Source organism: Canis lupus, chromosome 37 (assembly GCF_003254725.2).
Source record: "Canis lupus dingo isolate Sandy chromosome 37, ASM325472v2, whole genome shotgun sequence".
NCBI classification, from domain to species: Eukaryota; Metazoa; Chordata; class Mammalia; order Carnivora; family Canidae; genus Canis; species Canis lupus.
In genome coordinates, this window is record NC_064279.1 from 2,249,206 (window position 1) to 2,273,268 (window position 24,063).

At 42.3% G+C, this 24,063-nt stretch overlaps 1 protein-coding gene across 6 annotated transcripts in view; it reads left to right on the forward strand.

Moving 5' to 3' along the window:
- The window catches only part of MYO1B (myosin IB), a 175,829-nt gene extending 154,444 nt beyond the window's left edge, over positions 1-21,385 (forward strand). For 4 of the 6 annotated variants that reach the window (XM_035710833.2, XM_049106459.1, XM_049106460.1 and 1 more), the window contains 9 exons: positions 34-120; positions 1,887-1,973; positions 5,223-5,297; positions 8,033-8,167; positions 10,023-10,129; positions 12,901-13,033; positions 13,376-13,528; positions 15,257-15,384; positions 20,106-21,385. In XM_035710833.2, the coding sequence (XP_035566726.1) occupies positions 34-120; positions 1,887-1,973; positions 5,223-5,297; positions 8,033-8,167; positions 10,023-10,129; positions 12,901-13,033; positions 13,376-13,528; positions 15,257-15,384; positions 20,106-20,229 (1,029 nt within the window). In that variant the 3' untranslated portion in view covers positions 20,230-21,385. The remainder of the gene's footprint in view (positions 1-33; positions 121-1,886; positions 1,974-5,222; positions 5,298-8,032; positions 8,168-10,022; positions 10,130-12,900; positions 13,034-13,375; positions 13,529-15,256; positions 15,385-20,105) is intronic. The other 2 variants (XM_049106461.1, XM_049106462.1) reach the window with 2 other exon arrangements.
- Positions 21,386-24,063: the final 2,678 nt, after the last annotated feature.

Genomic DNA, 24,063 nt, shown 5'->3' on the forward strand with positions numbered 1-24,063 from the left:
CTTTTCTGTGACTCCTTTTCACATGCATCACAGGCGCGAAGGGAACTGAACCGGCTGAAGGAGGAGGCTAGGAATAAACATGCTATTGCAGTTATTTGGGCTTACTGGCTTGGATCCAAGGTACTCCATTCGCACGTCCCATTATTCCGTCCCCGGAATCCACCGTAATCAGTTCGGATCTTTAGCGTATCAGGGGCCGATGACCACAGCTAGCGGTGGCTCACACTGGTGCATGTCCTAGCAGCCGAGTTTGAATAAACCTGGATATGTTAGTGGCAGTAAGTGTCCACTAGGGTCCCTAAGCACGGGGAAGCCAAAAACACTAATTGCTTATTAATGAGGCACGAGTATTAGTTGCTCTTTTTAAAAAAACAAAACTCTCAAGTAACACGCATGCTTAGTTTTTTGGGGTTTTTTCCCCTCCCCCTCCCTCCCTCCGACCACCCCAACATACTTATCCTGGCGGTTTTCTTAAGGTATTTTTGTCTGGTGGGGGGCTGGGGGGGCATGTGGGGAACGTTAAGGTCTGGGCCTCAGTTGGTTTTCTGCGACATGACGGTAATAGAACCGCCTTTAACGCATGCCTTACAACATATTAATCCACGAATGAAATTGTGTTTTAGGCTCCCTGTGGCAGCCATTGATTATCATAAGCAAAATATTGTGTGTGGAAAGAATGATCATTTGTGATTTAACAGAAAGCTGTGTTCATGCAAAACTAGCTGTAATTGCTGCTGAAGAATCCCAAGAATTTCAGCATCAGCTGTTTGTGTTCAGAAACAAAGGCCTCCTGAAATACTCTCCCTAATCCCCAGGCAGAGTCGTGGGCTCTGTGAACATTTCACATACCCCAAGGGACCCGACTTTTAGATGTTTTTGTTACTTAGAAAATCAAAGGTCATCCCTGCTAAAAATGCATGTTCCAGTTAGAAACATAAATACCAATAGAGTCCTATGTTTTTAAGTTTACCTTGTCAGCAGTAGAAGCCCATCTTGTGAGAAAAATGAGAAAAGTCAACATTTGCCTGTATACAGATCTTAATTCGCCAAAAGAACTCACCAGAGTCGTTCATTTGTGTTTTCCCTTCAAAAATCTGTGGCGAACAGACTAGTTCCTCTGGTAAGTAGAGGCATGGGGACGCTTAAGTGTCCCCGGGACTTCCACGCCGAGTGGGCTCACGTCCCCGCCGGAGGACTGCCGTGTGCTGTGCTGCAAAAGCACTGCCTGTTTCCTCTTTCAAAGTAAGTGCCTCAGTTGCACTTGTCCCTAAGACTGATTTTTAGACCTAGAGGTCCCCTCACTGTTTTCACTGTCTGGGGCCCTGAGCTCACACTGAATTTTGACTCGTGCCTCTTCTGATTTTCTAATGGGAACGGACTTTTGAGTCTCGTGTTTCTGTGTGGACTCCAGAGAAACAGCCTTTACCGTCCATCATCTAAAGGCTGTTGGCAGGAGCTGATTTTACACGTCCGAGCGAGGGACCCAGAAAGAAGGTCGTGGCTCTCCAGCCCCGTGTGCTGGCAGCCAGAGGGCGGGCCCTGTTAGCTGCCCCTCACATTCTCAGGCCCTGATAAGGGAGAAGGAGAGTGTGGGGGAGCAGAGGAGGGAGCAGGAACAGGGAAGGAAAAGGAAAAAACGTGGACGTAGGGGGGCAGAGGCGCGCTTCCCACTCAGGTCACCCTCCTCTAGCCCAGAGGCTCAACGCACTAAGGGACTGCACCAGCCGTACACGACCCTTCGGGTTTACGGGACGGGGCCCTCTTCTCTATCATTCTGAAATCCTTATGCATAAGTTGGCTCTTCCGTGTGGTGGGTTATCTTTTTCTGGTCATTTGTGCTGTCTGCATTGGGCTGTCTCTTTTATTTACTATCTAAAACGTTCTAGGCTCGAAGGGAATTGAAACGCTTGAAGGAGGAGGCTAGGCGTAAGCATGCAGTTGCTGTCATTTGGGCTTACTGGCTTGGATTAAAGGTACTTCCCCACCCCTTCTCTCAGCCCTCGGTGAACTCAACGAAGCCCAGCACTTACTAACCCTGAGAAAACGATTGATGATGCTTGCTTACCGTCCGCACGGTCCTTGACGATGTCATCTTGCCTAATTGCATTTCCTTTTGAGAACAGACCTGTGCGCTACTATTTGCTGATTTTATTATGGTGTATTTCTTGAAACAATCGGTTTTAAAGTCCTAGCACCGTAGCTTATCTTATCTAATGAGACACCTTGTTACCCAATTTCTGTTTTACTGTTATCTTTATGAGGATGCAGTTTGTGTTTTGTTTTTGTTTTTTTTTTTAATTCATGACACAGGGTTACAGTAGTCGAGCCAAAAGCTGACCCGCTGTCTGCAGTGGCCAGCCGGGGCATGTCAGGCTTTTGTTCCCCTTTGTCCGCCTCTCCTACTCCGCGGATGGCTCCTGGAGCCGAGCTTTCTGCAGACTATCTTCTATTCTGATTGTTCAGCATAGAAACCAGAGGATTTTGCATTAAAGTACAGATTCGGACAAATAAGACCAGCAGTGGATCGATCATTCAGGTTAAAGAGAACTTTAGATTCAGGTGCCTTTTAATTAAGGCCAGGGTTTATTTGTGAGTGGTGCTTAGTACTTCAGTTAAGGATGCGCGTAAGTAAATGGGACTGAGCCCCAGAAAACTTGCAGAACAAATTTTAGGCAGTACTTAAAGATTGTGTCTTCCCGGTATTCAATAACTCATCACCATAGAGTGCCATCTGTATTGTCTTTTGGGGATAATTAGGCCCCTTTTTGACATGATTTCTCCTTATTGTTTTTGCTGTGATAGTATAACAATTCATCTTCTAAATATTTAAATACCATCCAGGAAACCATTGGCTCTGGATCAAAAGAGCATTAGCAGTATCTGTACATTTGGCTCTTGAATGATCTCCTTTTTTTTCCCCCCTGAAAGTTTAGCCTCTAAACTTCGAGTAAATTAACCTTTTTTGATTATACCGAATATTCATCAAGTAATTTTTGAAGTGATTAAGAAATAACTTAAATATGAATTTAAGATGTTCTATTCCAAGAACTCTGAACAAGTTGTAGAACTACTTTTTTTAAAAGGATTTTATTTCCCATTTTATTCGCTTCTTCTAATTTGCATCCTGATTTTCATAAAAAGAAGGAACAAAACATCGAGTACGGATTTTTACTGTGTCATGATTTCTACCAGCAGTATCACATCTATCTTTAGTTTTCTGGGTTTAACTACTTGCATATGTTTTCAGAAATACTTTTTCATATTAGGGGTGTATTCTAGCAACATATAAATCAAATTCGGTTTGTAGGTCAATGGTGTTTTAACTGGAAGGAACTGGACTTCCTCGAGATGTAACTCTTTTTTTCCCCCCCATTTCTAGTAAAACAAATATTTTAATAGGTTACTATTGTTAGGAAATAAGATCAAACTTCTTTGAAGTCCAAGAACATAATAATTTTTGTGCTTTTTTTTTCTAAGAAATTGATAAGAGCAGTAGTTTTGCCCTTTTAGGTGATTAAAATGTGGAATTGATTACAAGGTTCATGGATCCTTTTAGGACTGCCAGGGCCCACGAGGGGAACCCATCCTATATCCCAGCATGTTGTCACCAGGCCTTTTCTGTACATAGCTGTAATTCCAGAGAATAGTCAGAAGTATTGCTTTGGATATCAAAAAGCACATTGCAGGGAACTCCCTTACAGTGGCATTCAACTAAACATAGTAGGACTTCCAGGGAGTTTCTATGGATTGCTTACATGAAATCTCACTTTACCTTCTCTGCTTTCCTACACTATTAAAATTCTGGGGGCCAATGAATAGGTTTCATTTTTCTTCTCCTTGTCCCTTCTAACTTTAATAGTTTGAGATTTAAAATGGATATGAATCTTTGCTAAAAGAAAAACAATAATCAGTTACATGGAATATGAACAAAAGGAAAAACTTCCTATATAGTGGATGGGGGAAAGTTTTCAACCTTAATAATCCACAAGTGCAGGGAATGGGCCTGGTGCTCACCTGCCCCACGGGACAAGGGCGGTCACGTGGATGACGGAGGTAGCAGAGGGCAGGTGTTTTGGGAACGACGGGGCCTCGAGCAGTTTGGAGCGTGCCTATCTCGTAAAGGCGGCAGCAGCTCCTGTGGTCCCTGTAGTCCTTGTTATGTGGGAACGGGCTCATTGTTGCTAGATCTTAGAAAATTTAAAGAGAAACATGTGGTCGGAATTCCTCTGTGAAATTCTTAAAAATAGGCATATAAAACATTTTTCTACAAACGGAATATGGTTAGCCGGTTCCTAGCTTATAACCCCTAATGTAGAAATGTTTGAACATGTGCAATTAAACCCAGAAAACTAAAGACAAAAGCAAAAGGTACATAATGTGTGAATTATTCAAATAGGCTAGCGTTTGCTAAAATCTAATGTTCTCATTTACAGCCAGATGATAATACATATTTTAAATAATTTTTCCCTAATTTCAGGATTCAGCTATATCCGTTCGGTAAACACCTCACCTAGTTATTTGATTTGTTGGACATTAGTATGCAAAGTAAATATGACAGTGTAGCAGGAGGAAATCAGGAAACTAAAAATGTAACCTGATGTCCTGAGTGCTGTGATAATATTTAGCAGCAACGTTGGTAGGAACAGAGATTAGAGAAAAATTAGTGCAATTATATGGAAGACAGTGGTAGTTCACAAGCTAGTTTTTAAATTCTTATTTTTAGCACATTTAGTTCTCAGTGTGCAGTACTAAAGTCCTGTCGTCGGATGCAAGGCTTTTGGGAACTGCAATAGAGTTCTTCAGGCATTATTTTTTCACCTTTTAAGAACAATCTGCAGTGACAATCACCTTATAAAATTTTTTTCTTTTTTTTCTTTTTTTTTTAATTTTTTTTTCTGAACTATGTTTTGATTGGTGATGAGTTTGCAGCTATTGTCTGCCGAGTGTTTCTTGTCAAATCATCAGGCTCTTTAAAAACTAGTTAAGAGGATTTAAAACATTGGAACGTTCCAGTATCATCACTTGGTATCTCTTAATTTCTTTTTCTCTAATTTAAAATCCACTGTCTCAGTGTGCTTCGATTATTTTACTATATACAGAAAATCACTGAGAGGTTTTACTTGTTCTATGCATTTTCATTTTTAGTAGATAGAGGCGCATCATCTGTATGGGCATCTGCTGGCCACACGGTAACCTCTATATTCTGATGCTTCTTTTTAAAGGTACGTAGAGAGTACAGGAAATTCTTCAGAGCCAATGCTGGAAAGAAAATATACGAATTTACACTTCAGAGAATTGTAAGTTTACACTTCCTGTATGGCTAATTAGCATTATTGGATTAACTGGTCAATAGCATCACCTCAATAATAAGCAACCTGCGTGGTAGCAATGAAATCCTAGCTGTGACACTAAGAGAGTGTGACTTTTTTGTCATTTCCCCCCAAATTCAGGTAGAAATGTGTCAGAGAGTTCTTAGTGGCCTGCATATGATTAATAAAATGTTCTTCTTCAGGGGCACCGGGTGGCTCAGTCAGTTGGGTGTCTGGCTTTGACTCGGGCCATGATCTCAGGGTTGTAGGATCGAGGCCACCCCCACCCAGGCAGGCTCGCTGCTCAGCAGGGAGTCTGCTTGTCCCTCTCCCTCCGCCTCTGCCCCCACTTGTACTCTCCCTCTTAAATAAATAAATACAACGTTTAAAAATATAAATAAATACAGAGTGAAAGTATGTTCAACATCACTCGGCATCAGATTTGAAATGCAAATCCAAACCACAATGAGATGCCGCTCCACACCAGTCAGAATGGCTAAAATTAACACAGGAAATGACCGGGGTTGGCAAGGATGCAGGGAAAGGGTGACCCCTCTTACACTGTTGGTGGGAATGCAACCTGGTATAGACGCTGTGGAGAACAGTATGGAGGGGCCTCAAAAAGTTCAAAATAGACTTACCCTGTGACCCAGCAATTGTGCTCCTAGGTATTTACCCCAAGGATACAAAGGTAGTGACCCAAAGGGGCACCTGCCCGCAGTGTTTGCAGCTGCAATGTCCACAATAGCTGAACTGGGAAGAGCCCAGATGTCCATCCACAGATGAAGGATAAAGATGTGGTGCATATACACAATGGACTAGTAATGAGCCATCAAAAAAAAAAAAAAATGAAATCTGGGTAGCCTGGGTGGCTCAGTGGTTTAGCACCGCCTTCGGTCCAGGGCATGATCCTGGAGACCCGGGATCGCGTCCCACGTCGGGCTTTCTGTGTGGATCCTGCCCCTCTCTCTCTCTGTGTGTGTCTCCATAAATAAATAAATCTTAAAAAAAATAAATTGTATAAATAAAATGAAATCTTGCCATTTGCAACAACATGGATGGAACTAGAGGGTATTAGGCTAAATGAAATAAGTCAGTTAGAGAAAGACAATTATCACGTGATCTCACTCACATGTGGAATTTAAGAAACAAAACAGAGGATCATAGGGGAAGAGAGGAAAAAATGAAACAAAATCAGAGAGGGGGACAAACCATAGAGACTCTTAATCATAGGAAACAAACTGAGGGTCGCTGGAGGGGGAGGTGGCCGGGTGATGGACATTGAGGGCGACACCTGACGTCAGGAGCCCTGGGTGTTCTATGCAACTGATGAATCACTGACCTCTACCTCGGAAACCAATAAGAGATTATATGTTAATTAATTGAATTTAAATATATAAATAAAATAAAAATTAAACACTTTACAAATAAGGATTTAATTCATTGATTAAAATATTCTTCTCTGATGAAGAGAGCTTAGTTTGGGGAAGGTGAACCCAAGAAAGCCAGATGTCTCAGTTCAAGTTACCGTAATGAAAATGCCGCAGACCGTGGGGCCTAAGCAGTGAGCGGCTGCGCCTCGCAGCGGGAGACCGGGCAGCCTGAGGTCACGGTGCCGGCGGGGGCCGGTGCCAGCGGGTCTGGTTCCGTGAGGCCCTTTCCTGGTTTCCTCACAGGAGAGGACAGAGAAGCACGCGCTCTCCTGTGTCTTGGAGAGGCCGCTGATCCCGGGGGCGCCCCTCGTGACCTTACAACCGAACTGGCTCCCCAGGGCCCTTTCGTATCCCCTGGGGGCTGGATCTGCTGCGCCTCCACGGGCCGCACGGGGCGAGGGCCAGGGCCATGGGCGCCAGCCTGACCGCGCCGCTCCGGCTCGCAGGGGAAGAGTGCGGCTCGGGGGCCAGCGTGCTCCACCGCACCCGGAGCGTGACTTGGGCAGAGGACCTCTGTGGGCCTCATTTTGTCACCTCTAAGCGGAGCGACAGTAGAAAGCTCCTACGATGCCTGCAGGGCTCACGTCGGATCCTCTAGAGCTGCGCTGCCCACGAAACCCCGCAGAGATGAAAATGTCCTGTGTCCTTGTGGTACGTGCAGTACAGGAGACCCGGCCACGTGTGGCTGACTTGAAGTGGGACGAACGCAACTCACGAGCTGGATTTTAGGTTTTTTTTTTTAAGATTTTATTTATTTATTCATGAAAGATACAGAGACAGAGAGAGGCAGAGACACAGGCAGAGGGAGAAGCAGGCTCCATGCAGGGAGTCTGACGCAGGACTCGATCCCGGGACTCCAGGATCACGCCCTGGGCCGAAGGCAGGTGCTCAACCACTGAGCCACCCTGGGATCCCCTGGATTTTAAATTTTTTACTTGAGATTTAAGTATCAGTCGCCACATGTGGCTGATGGCCATCTCTCTTCTCTTAATGAAGCTTTCTAGTGTTAGCTGGTGTTAAGTATTCATGTTAATGTTAAAATTAATATTGGTGTCAGCATTCTTCTTTCCTCTTAACCATTTAGTGGAGCTTTGATTTTACCAATCAATACACGGAATAAAAAAAGAGATTTTTCCAGAGGACTTACAACATTTTGTAGACTAAAACTTGCTGCGTTCCACTAAAGGCTGGTCTGTTTGATCTCAGTTCATGTAAGACTGTCTTTTCTGGTGTATTTTATTCATCTAGCATTTTTCTTTTTTTTTTTTTTTTTTGTCAAACCCAACACAGGTGCAAAAGTACTTCTTGGATATGAAAAATAAGATGCCTTCCTTATCTCCAATAGACATGAACTGGCCATCGAGACCTTACCTATTCTTGGATTCTACTCACAAGGAGCTAAAAAGGATTTTCCACTTGTGGAGGGTAAAAAAAATGCCCTGTTAGGTTTTGCCCCAGAGCCTCCTTATCATATATTTTGAGCATTTGACAAGTATGTCAAAGCGGATGTTTAGCCACATTCTTCCTCTAGCCTCGAGGAGATGTACCTGAGGACTCTCAAAAATCTAAGGATTTTTTAATCATGTGTGTACTTGGCTTTCTGTGAAAATTCCCAGGGCAGCCAGGTGTTCCCATGGTTGTCTCCTCTCAGCCTTGGCTGGAAGGGAGGGTGTGTGACTTCATTCCGTTTTGATTTGTCTCTTTTTTTTTTTCATCTTTTCTGAAGGAATGTTGCAGAAATAGAAATAATAAAATTTGAACATCTTTACATGATGTAGTTAAATCCTACAGGTTGAAAGAGTTTTCCTTCTGAGATTTATTTTATTTTTTACCTTCTGAGATTTCTTGAATACATACATACGTGAGAACACACACATTTTCATGGACTGGAAGAGAAACCTTTTGAGTGCCTCATTAAGACATTAAAGAGATTAAAGTTTCCCTCTACCTGAATTAAAGGGAAGCTGGAAATCTATTTGATAGTGCCTTATATTTTAGCTTCCTTGATTTTATGAGAATGTAATGTTTTATTTAGATGTTGCCCAGGTGAGTACACAGGGCACTTACATAGATGTTGACTTTATTTTAATAATTCAGTCAATTGATATACCGAATCCTGAATACATACAAGTATCAGATATAATCATTGATTGAAGGGCTTGTATTTAGTGAGTGAATGATTGATGGACACGTCTTCCAGGAAACTCTTTCCTGCTGGGCACCGTGGGCTTGTCCCTTATCAGAATCACGTATGTGGGGCGTCATTATCACTGATTAGTGTATTATTGGTACCAGCACAACATGTGGAACTGGATTCTCACTTCTGTTCCTTAACTTAGTCATTTTGGTGAGTTTCACCAGCGTCAAGTGCTCATCCGCTCTCTAGTCTGTCAGTGGAACTGTCTCAGGAGCGACGATGGGAAGCCTCTAATGCCGGGGTTCTGCTCCGCCTCCACTCCCCCTGGCTCCCAGCCCCTGAGTCTTGCCCATACCTCCCTTGCATCAGGGGTACGGAACAAGAAGGGTGTGTTTCTTCATGCAAGGATGGGCAGTGCTGCTGCCATTCCTTCGTACGATTATGTCAGCGGTGCTCAACGACATTTGAAACCAAATCTCTTAGAGTTCATCTAAAAAACCTGGCCCTTGCAGTGCCATCTCAGAATCCAGATGAAGGGGAGATTTCTCAGGTCCCGGTTCCACATTGTAAGATGGTAATGGGGGATTCAGAGAAGTATTTTTCAAGCCAATGGTTGTAGCATATTTCTGAGTCATTAAATCAATTTAGTGGATTACTGACCAGGGTTGTAGAATGAAATATGGTGGAATGGAAAATACATGGGTGCAGGACATGCTGAAAGTATTGTCTTGTGAAGCTTTTGGGTCTGTTGTCTGTATGTGTGTGTGACGGTGTGCAGGGAGTCGTGATGGATGGTGTGGTTCATACTGTGAGTGTGATGGCCTAAGGACTGGAGGATGCCAAGGACCGACGTCATGGTGGGAGGATTGATACTCCCTGCAGGGCCCATGCCAACAAGGCCCTGTGTCTTTTGAAGAAGCATCCCATGTTCCACGATACAAACAGTAGTTTGTATGACATTTTCCAAGACCAGCCTTCGAGAACCAAAGAAAGGAAAAATGCTCTTGATTTTTTTTAAATGGGTATTTTATACACATTTACTCTTATTCTTGGTGCTGTTCGATCGATTTAGCATATTTTAGAATGAGTAATGATTTATTTGTTTAAGTGACACCTTTCTTTTCCCCTTTTCATTCCTCACAGTGTAAAAAATACAGAGACCAGTTCACAGACCAGCAGAAACTTATTTACGAAGAAAAACTAGAAGCCAGTGAACTCTTCAAAGACAAGAAGGCTTTATACCCATCTAGGTATTACGGCTTTGTTTGACCCATAAAAGTCGGTGTTTTAAAAGTTCCTCACATATATTTGTAGGTCGTTTCTAGTGGAGTTTGATCTTGGTGATACACGAGAGGTTTTTTGATTTTATGAATGATTTCTACAATCAGCTAGATATGCATACACATGAACACCTTGGAGCAGTGGCTTCCATAGCATACTTCAATGAAATGAGATTACATTTGTCGGTTTTTCTTCATTGGCATTAGCCCGAATGCTTCCCTACACAATTCAGAAGCTGTCGTTTAAAAATACAAATTGTATAGGCTATTAAGATAAATTCACATTGAAATAAATAAATAAATTAATTAATTAATTAATTCACGTCGTAAGTTCCTGTTAGCTTTCCACAGTTTTCAGACACCAGCCCAATTTCTGTTGCCAATACGCTGCAATCACTATTCCAGTCTTCTTGGAACAAGTGGGGTCGGACTCATTTGCATGATAATGAAGAGTGAACCAGCACATCACTTTTTGAGCCTTGCTGAAGCCCTGGTCTGTGCTAGCCTTCCTGGTCTGCTAACTCAGGGGGAGCATGATGTCATGGCTGTGCGGTCAGGTCAGGTCCTTTATCGTCGACACCAAGTACTCCGTAAAAGAAGGAGCACCAGTTGTAAGTTGGCCAAGCGAAGTCGTCGGTACAGACTGCTTACCTGAATACTCTTTTCTCTCCCGAGTTTATCATTTCTCCCCAGAATTCCTGTCCCTTATTCATCCAGTGTTTCCAAAAGAGTTAGATCGTACAATTTCAAGCCAAATCTATCACAACTTTTAGTTTCTCCCAAAGAATGGCCTAGAAATAAAAAAGCATTACGTGCTGAGTATATTCACATGTATTACAGATGCTGTGTTTATATTCTGTGTCTTTACACAGATTTCAGAGCTCTTCCTTTTAATTATTTATTTGTTTGTTTATTTATTTATTTTTTAGAGCTCTTCCTTTTAAAAGTCAAAATAAACATTGCTGCCAGGGTCATTTGATTTAACTATTTTCAATGACACAACTTGCTGGGTCAGCCGATTTGGCGGCTTGTGACCGCATCTACTCCCTGTAAGTCGAGCATAGCATCCGAATCCAAAGTTGTCCGAAGGGCCTACTATATGAAGCACATTCAGATGTGAAAATTGCCTGTGTGCTCTCGCCAGCAACTAATCTATTTAACTTTTTCTTTATAGATTTTTAAACCGTAATCATCTTAATTAACATTCCCCGTTGGGGATCCCTGGGTGGCGCAGCAGTTTAGCGCCTGCCTTTGGCCCAGGGCGCCGTCCTGGAGACCCGGGATCGAGTCCCACGTCGGGCTCCCGGTGCATGGAGCCTGCTTCTCCCTCTGCCTGTCTCTGCCTCTCTCTCTCTCTCTCTCTCTCTGTCTCTCTCTCTATCATAAATAAATAAAAATTAAAAAAAAAAAAAACAATCCCCGTGGATGACTCTTGAGAAGCTAGAAAGAGAAAAATACATTTGTGAAGAAACAAATTCAAAGGCTCTTAGCACTTTTTATTATTAAAAACACGCTTGAATGTGAGCAACAGGAAAAAAATACTAACATCAAGCCAAGTCCTTTTTGGGTAGTTTTATCCTTTTTCAGGCATGGTGCTCTGTTCAGCCTGCCGCAGTCAGCGGGGTGGGATGGTTTACCCTCCCACCACTGTGTGAAGCAGCAGCCCTCATGGGTGTCAGCCTTTTATATGCTGAGAGCTGTGAAACACTGACCACCTACGTGGATTTTTCTTCCCTGATCCTCCACCCATGGCACAAGCGTTTAAAATTGTGTTGCAAATTGCCAGAACTTTATAGCTCAGAATAAAGCCAGTTTGGTTGGTTGGTTGGTTGGCTGGGTTGTTATTTTTGTTTTGTTTTGTTGGTGGGATTTTTGTTTTGTTTTGTTTTGGCCTTGGGGTTTGTTTTTTAGGTTTTTTTTTTTTTTTAAATGGTGTCTTGGAAGAAGCTGCCCTGAAAGTGTCACCCTACAGACCCTTAGGGAAATTGACATCTTAGTGCACTATTGTGCTACTTGTCAGATGTAGTTTGTTTGAAAGAAAACTGCTCCAGTTCTGAATGTTTACCTTGTCCATTTAGGGCCATGTCCTAGGAGGAGAGGCCTGGTTCCCCTTTCACATATCGCCTATTTAGAGCCAGAGATCCATGGTTATATTAAGTGCTCTGTAGTTCTCTTCTAAAGTGGTTGTTCTGGCCCTGTTCTCCCCCAGACGGCCTCTTGATTTTCTTATTCTCTGCAAGAAAATGAAGTTTCTCTTTGAAGCAGGTGATGGTAATGATCTGTGCTCTTTTCTCCATCGCCACATAGTGTTGAAAGGCACTGGAAGTCCTTTGTAGGCAGCTGTTAACTTTCTGTTAGCCAATTAAAAGGAATTGCCTTTCCCTTCACACGAGACCATGTCCTTGGGGCTCGGCTCTCTTTCTTGTGACTGGTTTCTATCATGATTGTTCCATACGATAAGATCTTTACCAAACTCCTACCTACAAAATGCTTAAGGTGAAATAGGCTTAATTATATTTTATATAATTATATATTATAAAAAATAAATAGGCTTATTTCAGCAAAATGCTGAAATAGGCTTAAGGTTTCATTTCCTCTTTTATTTAGGACATGTATAGGATGTATAAAATTAACTCTGACGAAGGGACACTCTTCAGATTCAGCTGACGTCTTTTACCTTTATTCAGTGATGCCTCCATTGGGAACTGTTTCTAATGTGAAGGAATGTTTCTTCCCCGTAGCGTTGGGCAACCATTCCAAGGAGCCTACCTGGAAATCAACAAGAATCCCAAGTATAAGAAACTCAAGGATGCCATTGAAGAAAAGATTATCATTGCTGAAGTTGTGAACAAAATTAACCGTGCCAATGGGAAGGTAACACATGAACCCTGAAGACCTGTAAGGAGTGTTGGGACAGTCATCTTCAGTTTTCTGATTATTCAGATTTGCATTTTATATTCTCTGTAGAGTTCCTGTACAGGAAGCTGTTTCCCCTTAACCTTTAAGCTTAGGTGAAATATTGCTTGTTCTCTGAAACTTTCATGACTTAAGATATATTGTCTATGTTTTTAGGGTGTTTCAGGTTATGTAAGTCTGCGTGCTGAAAGATACAGAATAAAATGGGCATTTCTACAAATGAATGTTTGAAGCTCATGGACCACTTGGGGTATTTTTGATCATTGGTTTTACATCCTTATTTTTTTCGTTTTGTTTTAGAGCACATCCCGGATTTTCCTCTTAACAAATAACAATCTCCTCCTTGCTGATCAAAAGTCGGGGCAGATCAAGTCAGAGGTTCCTTTGGTGGATGTGACCAAAGTGTCCATGAGCTCACAAAACGATGGCTTCTTTGCCGTCCACCTCAAAGAGGTAAAGTTTCAACTATTGATTTGACTGAAAGATTTCTGCATTTGCCCAATCTCTGAGCCAGTGAATTCTAATTTTCCACATCTGAGTAATGTTCCTACTTAAAGCTTACAATACATAAACTTCTTACCGATTTGCAAATTTTGGCTATATTCACTCCCATGTAAAATCTCAGGCTTGGTTTTTCGATAATTGAAATTGATTAACTGAAATTACTTAATCACATTTATTACCTTGTCGTTGAGTTCCAGTTTCACTGAGCAGTTTTGGTTTGTGCTCACTGCGTTGTGCATGATTTTGAGTATAATTTCGTGGAAATATCAGGGTGTTTTATGCTTCCCCCTGTTGTTTATTCTCTCTACCAACTTAGTAAATGCCCCCTTGTTCATCTTTAACTTGTGAATTTTTTTAAATTTTTTTATTTTTTTAAAGATTTTATTTATTCATTCATGAGACAGAGAAAGACAGAGCAGCAGAGACACAGGCAGAGGGAGAAGCAGGCTCCCCGCAGGGAGCCCAATGCAGGACTCAATCCCAGGACCCCAGGATCATGCCCTGGGCCAAAGGCGGCACTAAACCGCTGAGCCACCCGGGCTACCCTAACTTGTGAATTTTTAGTTAAAGAATGCAACCACAATAAAACAACTGCCTAACCATTTTGACCTGCAGACCTTTTAACATTCTGTGCAACATTCTGTGCTTTCTTTTTTTTAGCTTAACTAGGACCTCCTGATTTAAATGGACTAGCTAAGAATGTAGGCTGTGGAGTTGGTCTTACTAATTTAACTGTGACCTTTGCCAAATCATGGAACTTCAATGTGCCTACTGAATTTTTCTCCTCCTTCAAATGGTAGTACTACTTCATAGTGTTGTTAAAAGGATTAAATGAGATGCATATGTATAGTTATATGTATAGTTCTGATCGTATAATAAATAGTCACTGAATAAGCAGATGTGAGCAAGTATTAATCATCTTTAGGGACGTGGATCTAGGTGATGGTGCATCTATCTTGCTGCGTCTACAGTTAGGAAAATCCCATAAGCTTGGTTCAGCCTGTTTTCCCTACTGTGGATCTTAACTCCAAGAGAGCACATCCAGTTCTACAACAGTGATTCTGAGCCTTGATTACACTTTATAATAATAATGCTGATGCCTGGCCATGCCCCAGTCCCACCAAATCGGAGTTTCTTGGAATGAGGCACAACATCCTACTTTTCGCAAGCTCCCTTGTGTAGCTTAGGGGAAGAGCCACTGCCCTAGGATGTTTGTTGGAAGTGTTGTTGTTCTTGGTTTTTTTTTTTTTTTTTTTTTTTAACTGAATCACTGAGGAATGTTTTTAAATAGCGCTTTCAGAATGAGCTATAGGTTAGGTCAGTGCTTCTCAAGCCTGAATGCGCAAACAAATCACTCAGGGATCCTTCTGCGGTTCCTCGTCGGCAGGCCTGCGGCAGACCCGAGGTTCTGCTTTTCTAACAAGCTCCCAGGTGGTGCTGAGGTGCCTCTGGCCCATCCACCAACTTTTGGGGCAGCATGAGGTTAGGTAACCTTACTAAAAGTGCTCTGAGCAAGTTGGAAGAAATACCGCTTTTGTTGTTACTGTGTATTTGGAAGAGTGGACTCCAGTAGCTGATGTTTTAAAGAGGCTGTAAATATGTGTTCGGCCAAACCTGTAAACATTTACCTCCTAAGCTGCCTTTTATGATAGCCTGACTCTTGCTTTGTCCTTGTAGGGCTCCGAAGCAGCTAGTAAAGGAGACTTTCTCTTCAGCAGTGATCACCTGATTGAAATGGCCACCAAGCTGTATCGGACGACTCTCAGCCAAACCAAACAGAAGCTCAATATCGAAATTTCGGACGAGTATGTGCATCATCGTTTGAATGTGCCATTTCACCTTTAGCTTTATTGCTTTGATCAAATGGATGAGACTCCGATCTCATCCATTTATGCGATCACTACCTTTAGGGAGCGAGTGTGTGTCTGGTATTTGTTCTAGATGGTGGATGGGCAGTGAAGGGTGCTGGTCAGGTCCTTGGCTTCATGTTCCTGACATCCTGGTAGCAGAGACAAATATGCATAAATAAGAAATAGGTGATAGTACTGTGGTTAGTGACAAGTGCTTGTGGAGGGAAACAAAGCAGGGTAAGGGCCAGAGGGTGCTGTTTTTGACAGGGAGGTCAGGGAGGCCCCTTTGATGCGGTGACATTTGAGTCGAGACTGGAGTCAAGGGAGCCAGCCAGGCAAGAATCTCAGGAGGTACCGTCCAGGGCAGGGGGCAGCAGGTGCAAAGGCGGCCCTGACACTGGAGAGAAAGTGGTAGAGTGGAATGGTAGAAAGATTCTGGAGAGACAGGCAGAGACCCGGCCAGAGCTTGGCAGCTGAGGTTAGGAGCTGGGATTTTACTGTAGATGATGGAATGCCATTACAGGTTTTAAGCCAGGGGGGATGGCATGATCCCATTTGTGATTTTCTAAGATTGCTTTGGCTGCAATATGGAAAACAGCTCTTGGGAGGCAATAGTGAGAAAATAGGAGAGAAAATAGAAAATAGAATATAGGAGAAAAAAGTGAGCAGCTTCTCTGAGTTGTCTAGGATGACTTAGGCTAGGGTGTGAGTGGGAAGTAGTGAGAAAGTCAGATTCCAAATTAATTTGGAGGAAAACAAAAGGACTTATTATCAGGTTGGATGCAAGGTTTGGGGCCTGAGCCCAAAAGGTGGTAGCATTTACTGCAATAGATAGATTGAAGAAGGAAGGGTTTGGGGGTGGCCAGGGTGGGGTGAAATCAAGAGTGCTGTTGTGGATGTGTTGCATTTGCGATGCCTTTTTTTTCACATATAGACAACTAGAGTTACAGAATAAGCTTTCCATAGTGACAAGGGTTGACTAGTGTGCTAAGACTGCTGTATTTAAATCTGAAATTTCCCTTTTTTCTTTGCTTCACAGTAGGGCTCTAATTATAGAGACTGATCATTTACATGCAGGTTGGAGGGAGCATCCCCCCCTTACTAAATCTATCAATATGAGATCATTTGAATGAATTTGAGTTACTATGCTGATTGATACTTGATTGGCTACTTTACCTTTCAACAGATCATTTACTACCTGCTTACGTACTTCTTTGCATGTATAGTAAGAATTGACATCACCAGATTGCTCAAGAAATGATTTTATTTTCTCATTAAGATTTTGCCAGCCTATTCTATTTCACTTCTTTCTAAAAGTCTTTCTAAAATAAACTCATACCCATCTTTATCCCTCTGTAAGCCACACTAACTCCTTGATGTTTTAGGATTTACAAAACCTTAGGTTCATCGTCTATGCACATTGTACTCTAAGAATGGTGTTTAGACTAGTGGGAAGTTGACCTTTATGTATCCTCTGTGTTGGAACTTGAGGTTTGGACTAACTTTTCTTGTCGTTGGGTCCTTTTTTCAGTAAACAAAGAGTATTAGAGAAGAAATATAATGACTAGTCAGGCTGCAGTCAAGATTTTAACTCCTGAGGGCCCATTAGAACTTTAAACTCCCTTTAGCTGAAATGTTTCATAGCTTGGGATGCAGGGCTTCTGTTCTGGTGCAAACTGGTAATTCCCACCAATCCTGGGAAGATCCTGTGTGTCCCAGAAGCAGGAGCTCCTTGGTGTGTGGTTGAAGCAGCCTCAGGGTTGGCTCCCTACATTAATGAGGCTGTCTTTACAGAGAAAGTCACATCAACATCCAGGCCACAAATGATTGCTGCTTTCAAGCATTTCCCAATCTCGTATTGTAGGAACACCGCCCCCGCTGTAAAGAAAGTATTCGCTGGTGAAAATGCACAATCTTTCTTTACTACCGCTCTTCCCAGATATGCCGTCTTGTTGCACATCATGCCTCTCCCGAGAGGCTGGGCGGGATAGCGCGAGCCGCGTTGCTCCTACATAAGCAACCACAGAACCCCTTTGGTGGTTCTCACAGTTTTTGTGTGGGGCACATGATCATGGGATCGTTTGTTTGTGGGGGCAGAGACTGGCCTTGTCGCAGAGAGGGGTACGATGTTCTGGATGTGTCAGCTTTCAGTACACACCCTTGTGTGAGTGCCAGTTTGCAGGGTGGCTGTGCGAAGAAAACAAGACATTTGGTAGCATTGTAAACCAATCCATAGCACCTTTCTTTCTCCAATTCCTAATTGTCGGTTGGTTTCATAGAAACAAAATAACAGACGAAACCCCACCTGGCACTTGTGGGCACCTGCCTACCCAGGTGGGGAGCTGTGGCCGAGCAGGGGCTGAGGTAGCCTTAGTTTCATGACCCTTAGAGCTCGTAAGCAGGGATTATACACCTCCTTGGAGACCATTTTAAATTTAAACAGAATTTTACAAAGTCATGGGCGGGGAGTGCCCATGATGTATGTTTTTCAGCCCGAAGTGGCTTTAATCCATTTCACTGCCAACTCTACAGATTAGCATATAAACAGCGTGCAGTTCAGCGACCTACGCCTTCCTCACAAGTGTGACCTTTTCAGAAGAGAAGTAATTATTTTAACAAACCCAGTCTCTGTGGTCATGATGGAAAAACTGGATGTCAGTTTCCAGGAGGAGAGTCAAAGTCCTATTTACTCCTTAGAGCCGTTTTAACCTAAGTTGTAATTCCTAGTCCTTAAACTCTCAAACTTTTCAGTCCATAAATAGATTGCATTTTAAGGATGACCTTCAACGAAATGTATAATATTTCTAAAAAAAATTCCTAAAAACGAAGTCCAGAATGTGTTGAAAAATACCAAAGTGAATTTGTTCTATTAAAGATTTTAAGTGTGTGCATTTATATGTACATGTATGCACACTTACACACAGAGAGACATAGATATATATCATTTTAACTTACACAGTTGTTTTTGTGAATATTTTAAATCAGAACAAATCATCTAAATTCTTTCTGCTGTGAAGTTCTAATGCATTCAACACTGTTGTTTGCTGGAGAATGAATCTCTGAGTACATGTCCATACTGTGGGCCATGCTTCAGTTTTCTATTCTGTGAAATAGACATAAATAATATTACTTGCCTCATAAGATTATTTTAAAGTTGCATTAATATAAGTAGCCGACTAGGAACAGCGCTTGGTGCATGATAAATACCCAGTACACCTTCACTATTATTGTTGTTTCCGGAGTGAATTGCCTCATGAATCGTGAACGTGAAGACAGCCAATGCTAAAGTTACAGGAAGAGAACCCCCTCTGCTTTATTAAACTAAAAGTAGTCAGATGTCAAAAGATTCGATTTCTTAAATGTGTGTATTGGCATTAGATTCAAAAGGTGCTTTCTTTCTTTGAGGCACCTAGATACTGGTGTGTATTATCTATGATGCGATTTTGGAATTATAACCCTGTTATTCAGTGACTGCAGTTGTGAAGAAACAGCCCATTTAGAAGCTCGGAAGTCCTATCCCATTAAACCAGCTGATAAATCAGGAGCTTCCGTGTCACATTTCACTCCAGTAGATAATGTTTGCGAAGCATGACACAGAGACTAATGTGTACACAACAGAGCTGTTCTGATGTTTGCTGTTGTGGTGGATCCAGGGAGCATGTGATCTATCACATCGTTGTTGGGGTGACTCAGCTACATGCCAGCAACTCAGAAAACCGTGCCCTGAGAGGCATACTGGAAACATGCCGCCACTGTACTGACTCTTATGGTGGAGAGAAGAACGCTAGCTTTGAGGTAGGACGGCCTGGGTTCTGGACCAGCCGTGCCACTCTCCTGCCTCTGCAGGGATGCCAGCCTTGCGGGTGGGGACCTCACTGCAAACGTAAGGTGTCGCTCACGGCCGTCACCCAGGAGGAAGGCGGTATGTTTGTGGAAGGAACGTGTGATGAATAATCTTGTGGACAGACACTTGATCCCTGATGGTCTGTGAAAGGAAAGATTTGGACTAGAATATGGTTCCCGTGATGTAGCACATGTATTTCTGGTAGGGTAAGAGGTGGCTTTGGGTGTACACTGATAGAGCTCATAAATTTTATAGCTTTACATAGATATTTTTTAATATCTATTTAATGGATATTTAAAAACCTAAGGGGCAGATCAAGCTGGTGATTTTATTATTCTTCCATATTTTGAGTATATTTATTTATTTACGGTAGAAACAACAATTAGCATAGCATGTGGACATGATAAGAATTGTTCAGGAAATAGGTGAGGAGCCAGTGTTTGGAAATCACAGTCTGGAGGGTCTCTAGACCCCTTTCCTGACATTTTTCAGTTCATTTTCTCAAATTGTTGATAATTTCATAGGACACGCCCCCCACCCCCACCCCACTTATATGTTCTCTATGCAAAAATGGAGAGAAATAGGAGAATAGCGTGTTGGTCTTCCCATGTGAAACGTGGAAATAGTTCTTTTTAGCCCTTCTTACCGGAACATGGTGAGTTAATGAACTTCGGTTTCCTTGGGGCCAAGTGGTGACTGAAGGAAGTGCTGATGGGAAGTGGGAATACTCGTCAAGGTCAATATCCACCAGGGAACAAAAGTTCATGCTAGCGTCATCATCCACTGCCCCATGTGCACTTTTCTTATAATTTGTCCTCTTCTTTTCCTGTAGGTTCCTGGTGCAGTTCAGACAGGATAAAGTATGTGTGAAGTTTATTCAGGGCAACCAGAAAAATGGGAGTGTCCCAACGTGCAAACGAAAAAACAACCGTCTCCTTGAAGTGGCTGTTCCTTAACTGGCTCCTCCTCTCTGCTTTCACGGACTCATTTCCTTGTAATAGTGCAATTTTGTTTTGTTTTGTTTGGGGTTCATTGTATGTTTGGGGATTGCCAAAGGCCAATACTGTTAGAGACCCTTGGCAAAATAAAAATATTTGACTAATCAATTTTTATTATTGGAATAGTTTTAACCCTTAAAATATACAAGCTGTCCTGGGACAGGATTATAGAAGCTAACGGTGTCTGTGCCATGTCCTGTGTGCTCTTTGTTTAGCCATCATGTTAGTTCGGTGTACCCAAGATCAACGTATTACTCATAAATCGTTATTATTTCTAAGTAGAGGAAATGGTCCCAAGGGTTAGTGCATCCGTTCATCAGGTATTTGTTGAGGGCCTGCTCTTTGCCAGGTGCTGTGCTGGATGACACGAAGCTGGTTAGGAAGGCTCTCGCTTTCCAGGCCGTGGCATCCTGGCTGACTTGCGCGGCCTTTACTAGTGCGAAGAGAGGTTGAAGACCTTGAAACCCAGACAGTAAATGTTGCTGATGGCCAGCGTTATTCCAAATCCTGCGGTGTGACCTTTGACAAATACACTTAAATAAGGGCTGGTCCTAGAGAGTAGAAATATATGACCCAGCAAAATGCCTCTTCGAGTGGTTTCTACTTGAAAAGAGAAAACTGACGTTTGAACAGGACTTTCAATTTGTCTGGATCTTGTCGTTGCTTTTAACAGTAGAAAACAAGTCATTCTTATTGTAGAAAAAGTGACAGAAGTAGTCCGGTAAGATTATATTTTCCTGTTTCTGGTAAACCTCATCTATGATCCTACATAGGCCAATATTTTAAACAGTGAAAGCAGTCAAGGGCTGAAAGCCTTTCAGAGAGCGGCAAGCATTCTGTACGACGTGCAATAATCATCCAAGATCTTTTTTGAAAGTTTTATTTATAATACACATTTTGTATGAAAGAGGTGATTGGTACAGGGTGCATATTGTAGTGAAGGATCAAAATTGTTCATGTTAATTTGCAGGACTTTTTTGTTTTTTCAAACTTACAATAAGGATTCATTTTGGAAACAACATTTTAAACTTTGGAATCAAACTGTTTCTTATTCGGGAGGATAATGTATATACATTGGTATGTTAAATAATAAAACCGCTCTAATTTGGTGCCATTTCCTGGATCACAGCTGTATTTTTGTATTTCAGGCTGTTTTCTCATGGCGTGTGTCAATGTCCTCTATCGCACCGAAAGGCTTTGTCGTTCAAACGTTGTGTATTTTTTGTGTCACTGAATTTCACTGACTTTTTATAAATCAGAACCATTCACTGAAAGTATTTTGGGGGGGACTTTCTTCTTATTTTTGTACTTAAAAAAAATTGCTCCCAAAAAGAAATTCTCAGAAGCCTTTGTGTTTACTGGTGCAGGTAGAGGGTAGCCTTACTTTCTCTCAGTTTTCTGCAACATGCAGCTAGAATGGTAGATTGGTAGTTCCTGAAATAGGTGAGTAGAAATTTGGAACTGAGAGGTGTTTTTAAAAAAATATTTTTTTAAGTATGTAATACATTCACGCTGTTCAATGTGCAACTATAAACAGAAATACAGTGCAAATTCTCCATCCCATCACTCCCCCACCTGCTCAGTTCCTGTGCCCCCCAAATTAACCACTGTTTTCGTTTCTGTGCTGCTTTATGCCTATGCTTCCAAAACAAAATAAAAATATAGATTCTTATCTCCTGCTGTAGTAGACAAAAGCTAATACTCTATAGACTCTGTTCTTTGTCTTTTTTGCTCTATGCTCTTTTTTTTTTTTTTTTTTACTGTGGCACAGTCTTCTCTTACCTGGATGCATTAATCCAGTTCCCTCCTGCTCATCATTGGGTTGTTTCCTTAATGCAAAGTTAAGTCCAGGACAGAAAGGACCAATACACCACAGATCGACTTGTTAAATTTTCCCATTTGCCGATGTTCATTATGATGATTAGCAACAACAGCCATCAGCAGCAATACATTTCCCAGAGTTTAATTTCATTAGAGAAGCCATTTAATCTCAAACTTTGTGGTAGGAGTTCTGTAAGGATTTAAAAATATCTCTACAAAGTAGTTTTAAATGACAGTGTTTTTGCATATAATCCATCACTTCTAGTGTTGTCATTGAAATACTCGAAATAATTTTTGGTCATGAAATTCCAAGTGGGTTGTGACTTGACTTGAAAAAGTTTTTCCAAATCTTAGCAAGAAAGCTTCCTTAGGCACCAAGATGAAATGTGTCTCCTCGGAGTATCCTAAACCAAGTTCGCCAGCTGGGGAGAGAGTCCTTGAACAGTACAGATTGGAAGTGAGAGCTCTTAAATGTTTTTGATACATGTAGTGATGCCTCCTTACCCCCCCCCCCACCTCTTTTTAAAGAATATTTTTATTTATTTATTTATTTTTTATTTATTTTTATTTTTTGAATATTTTTATTTAAATTCAATTAACAAGGGCACTTGGTTGGCTCAGCAGTTGAGCGTCTGCCTTTGGCTCAGGTCGTGATCCCAGGGTCCTGGGATTGAGTCCCACATTGGGCTCCCTGCATGGAGCCTGCTTCTCCCTCTGCCTACATCTTTGCCTCTCTCTGTGTGTCTCTCATGAACAAATAAATAAAATATTTTTAAAAATAAATTCTGTTAACATATAATATATTATTAGTTTCAGAAGTAGAGTTCAGTGAGTCATCAGTCTTATATAACACCCAGTGCTCATTACATCATGTGCCCTCCTTAATGTCCATTATCCAGTTACTCCACCCACCACCCCCTCCCTGCCTCCTTTTTTTTCCATACGGAGCAAATGCTAGTGATTAAGGTAAATGTCCTTGCTGAGAGCAATTATTTTGAGATTTTCAGCTCAGAATATTTAAGCTCTGGTTTTCAATCATGAGCTTAGAGTTGGGCCAAAATCACAAGGAAAGCTTGTTTTTAAAACACAACCAAACAACTGCGCAGATTCCTGGGCCCTACCCCTTCCCCACTGAATCGGAATCTCCAGGACAGAGTTTGAAAACAGGCACTTAAAATCACCAGGTAATGAAGCATATTACAGTTTGAGAACCAGCAAGGAAAATACCAGAGCTTCTCTGTGGCTACACAGCCATCTGCCTTAACGGGTCCTCTGGGAGGGATTCTGATGCACGCCCTCGGGTCTCAGAACTGGCCTGGAGCGTCTCTGTAGCTGCACAGTGCGTCGCGGGCCAGACTGCCACTGCTGCCCACCCGGTGCCTGACTGGACGTCACCGTGGCATTGCCCAATGGGATGGGCGAGCAGCCAATACCTCTTCATCTTTGAATCTCTGCCACTGTCCTGCAATGGAGAATCAAAATATCGGTGCCCCTGCAGATCCCCTGCCTTCTCTGGCTCGGTCACCACGCCGCTGCCCAATCCCTAGAGTGACTTGTAGGTCTAGGCGAAGAGATGTTGTGCTTGAAAAAGGTGACCAGGTAATGAGCACCAAAAATCAGACCGTGATCATGCCACGTTTGCAGCACGACTGACACTCTACCCTTGACTCTGACTTCCAGCTCCCGCGGGGCAAGAAGGGAAGGTGGGAAAGCTACTCTAGAATAGCCTGGTTCCCGCTGGGGATTCCCCAATCTTGGAATAATAACCTGGACGCAGGACTCGTGTAAAGCCGTCAGCTCGAGTTTGAAAACCTTTCCTCATACCCCAGGGGTTGCGGGGTGTGTCTGTGGTCCCAAAGCACCAGGCCCGAGAGTTCTGAGAACCATAGGCACGTCCTCAGCATCAGGATTTGGCTGGAATCTAGCAGGATAAAGGGCTTCACTGTGCCATCTCAATTAGTATGCTGAGCG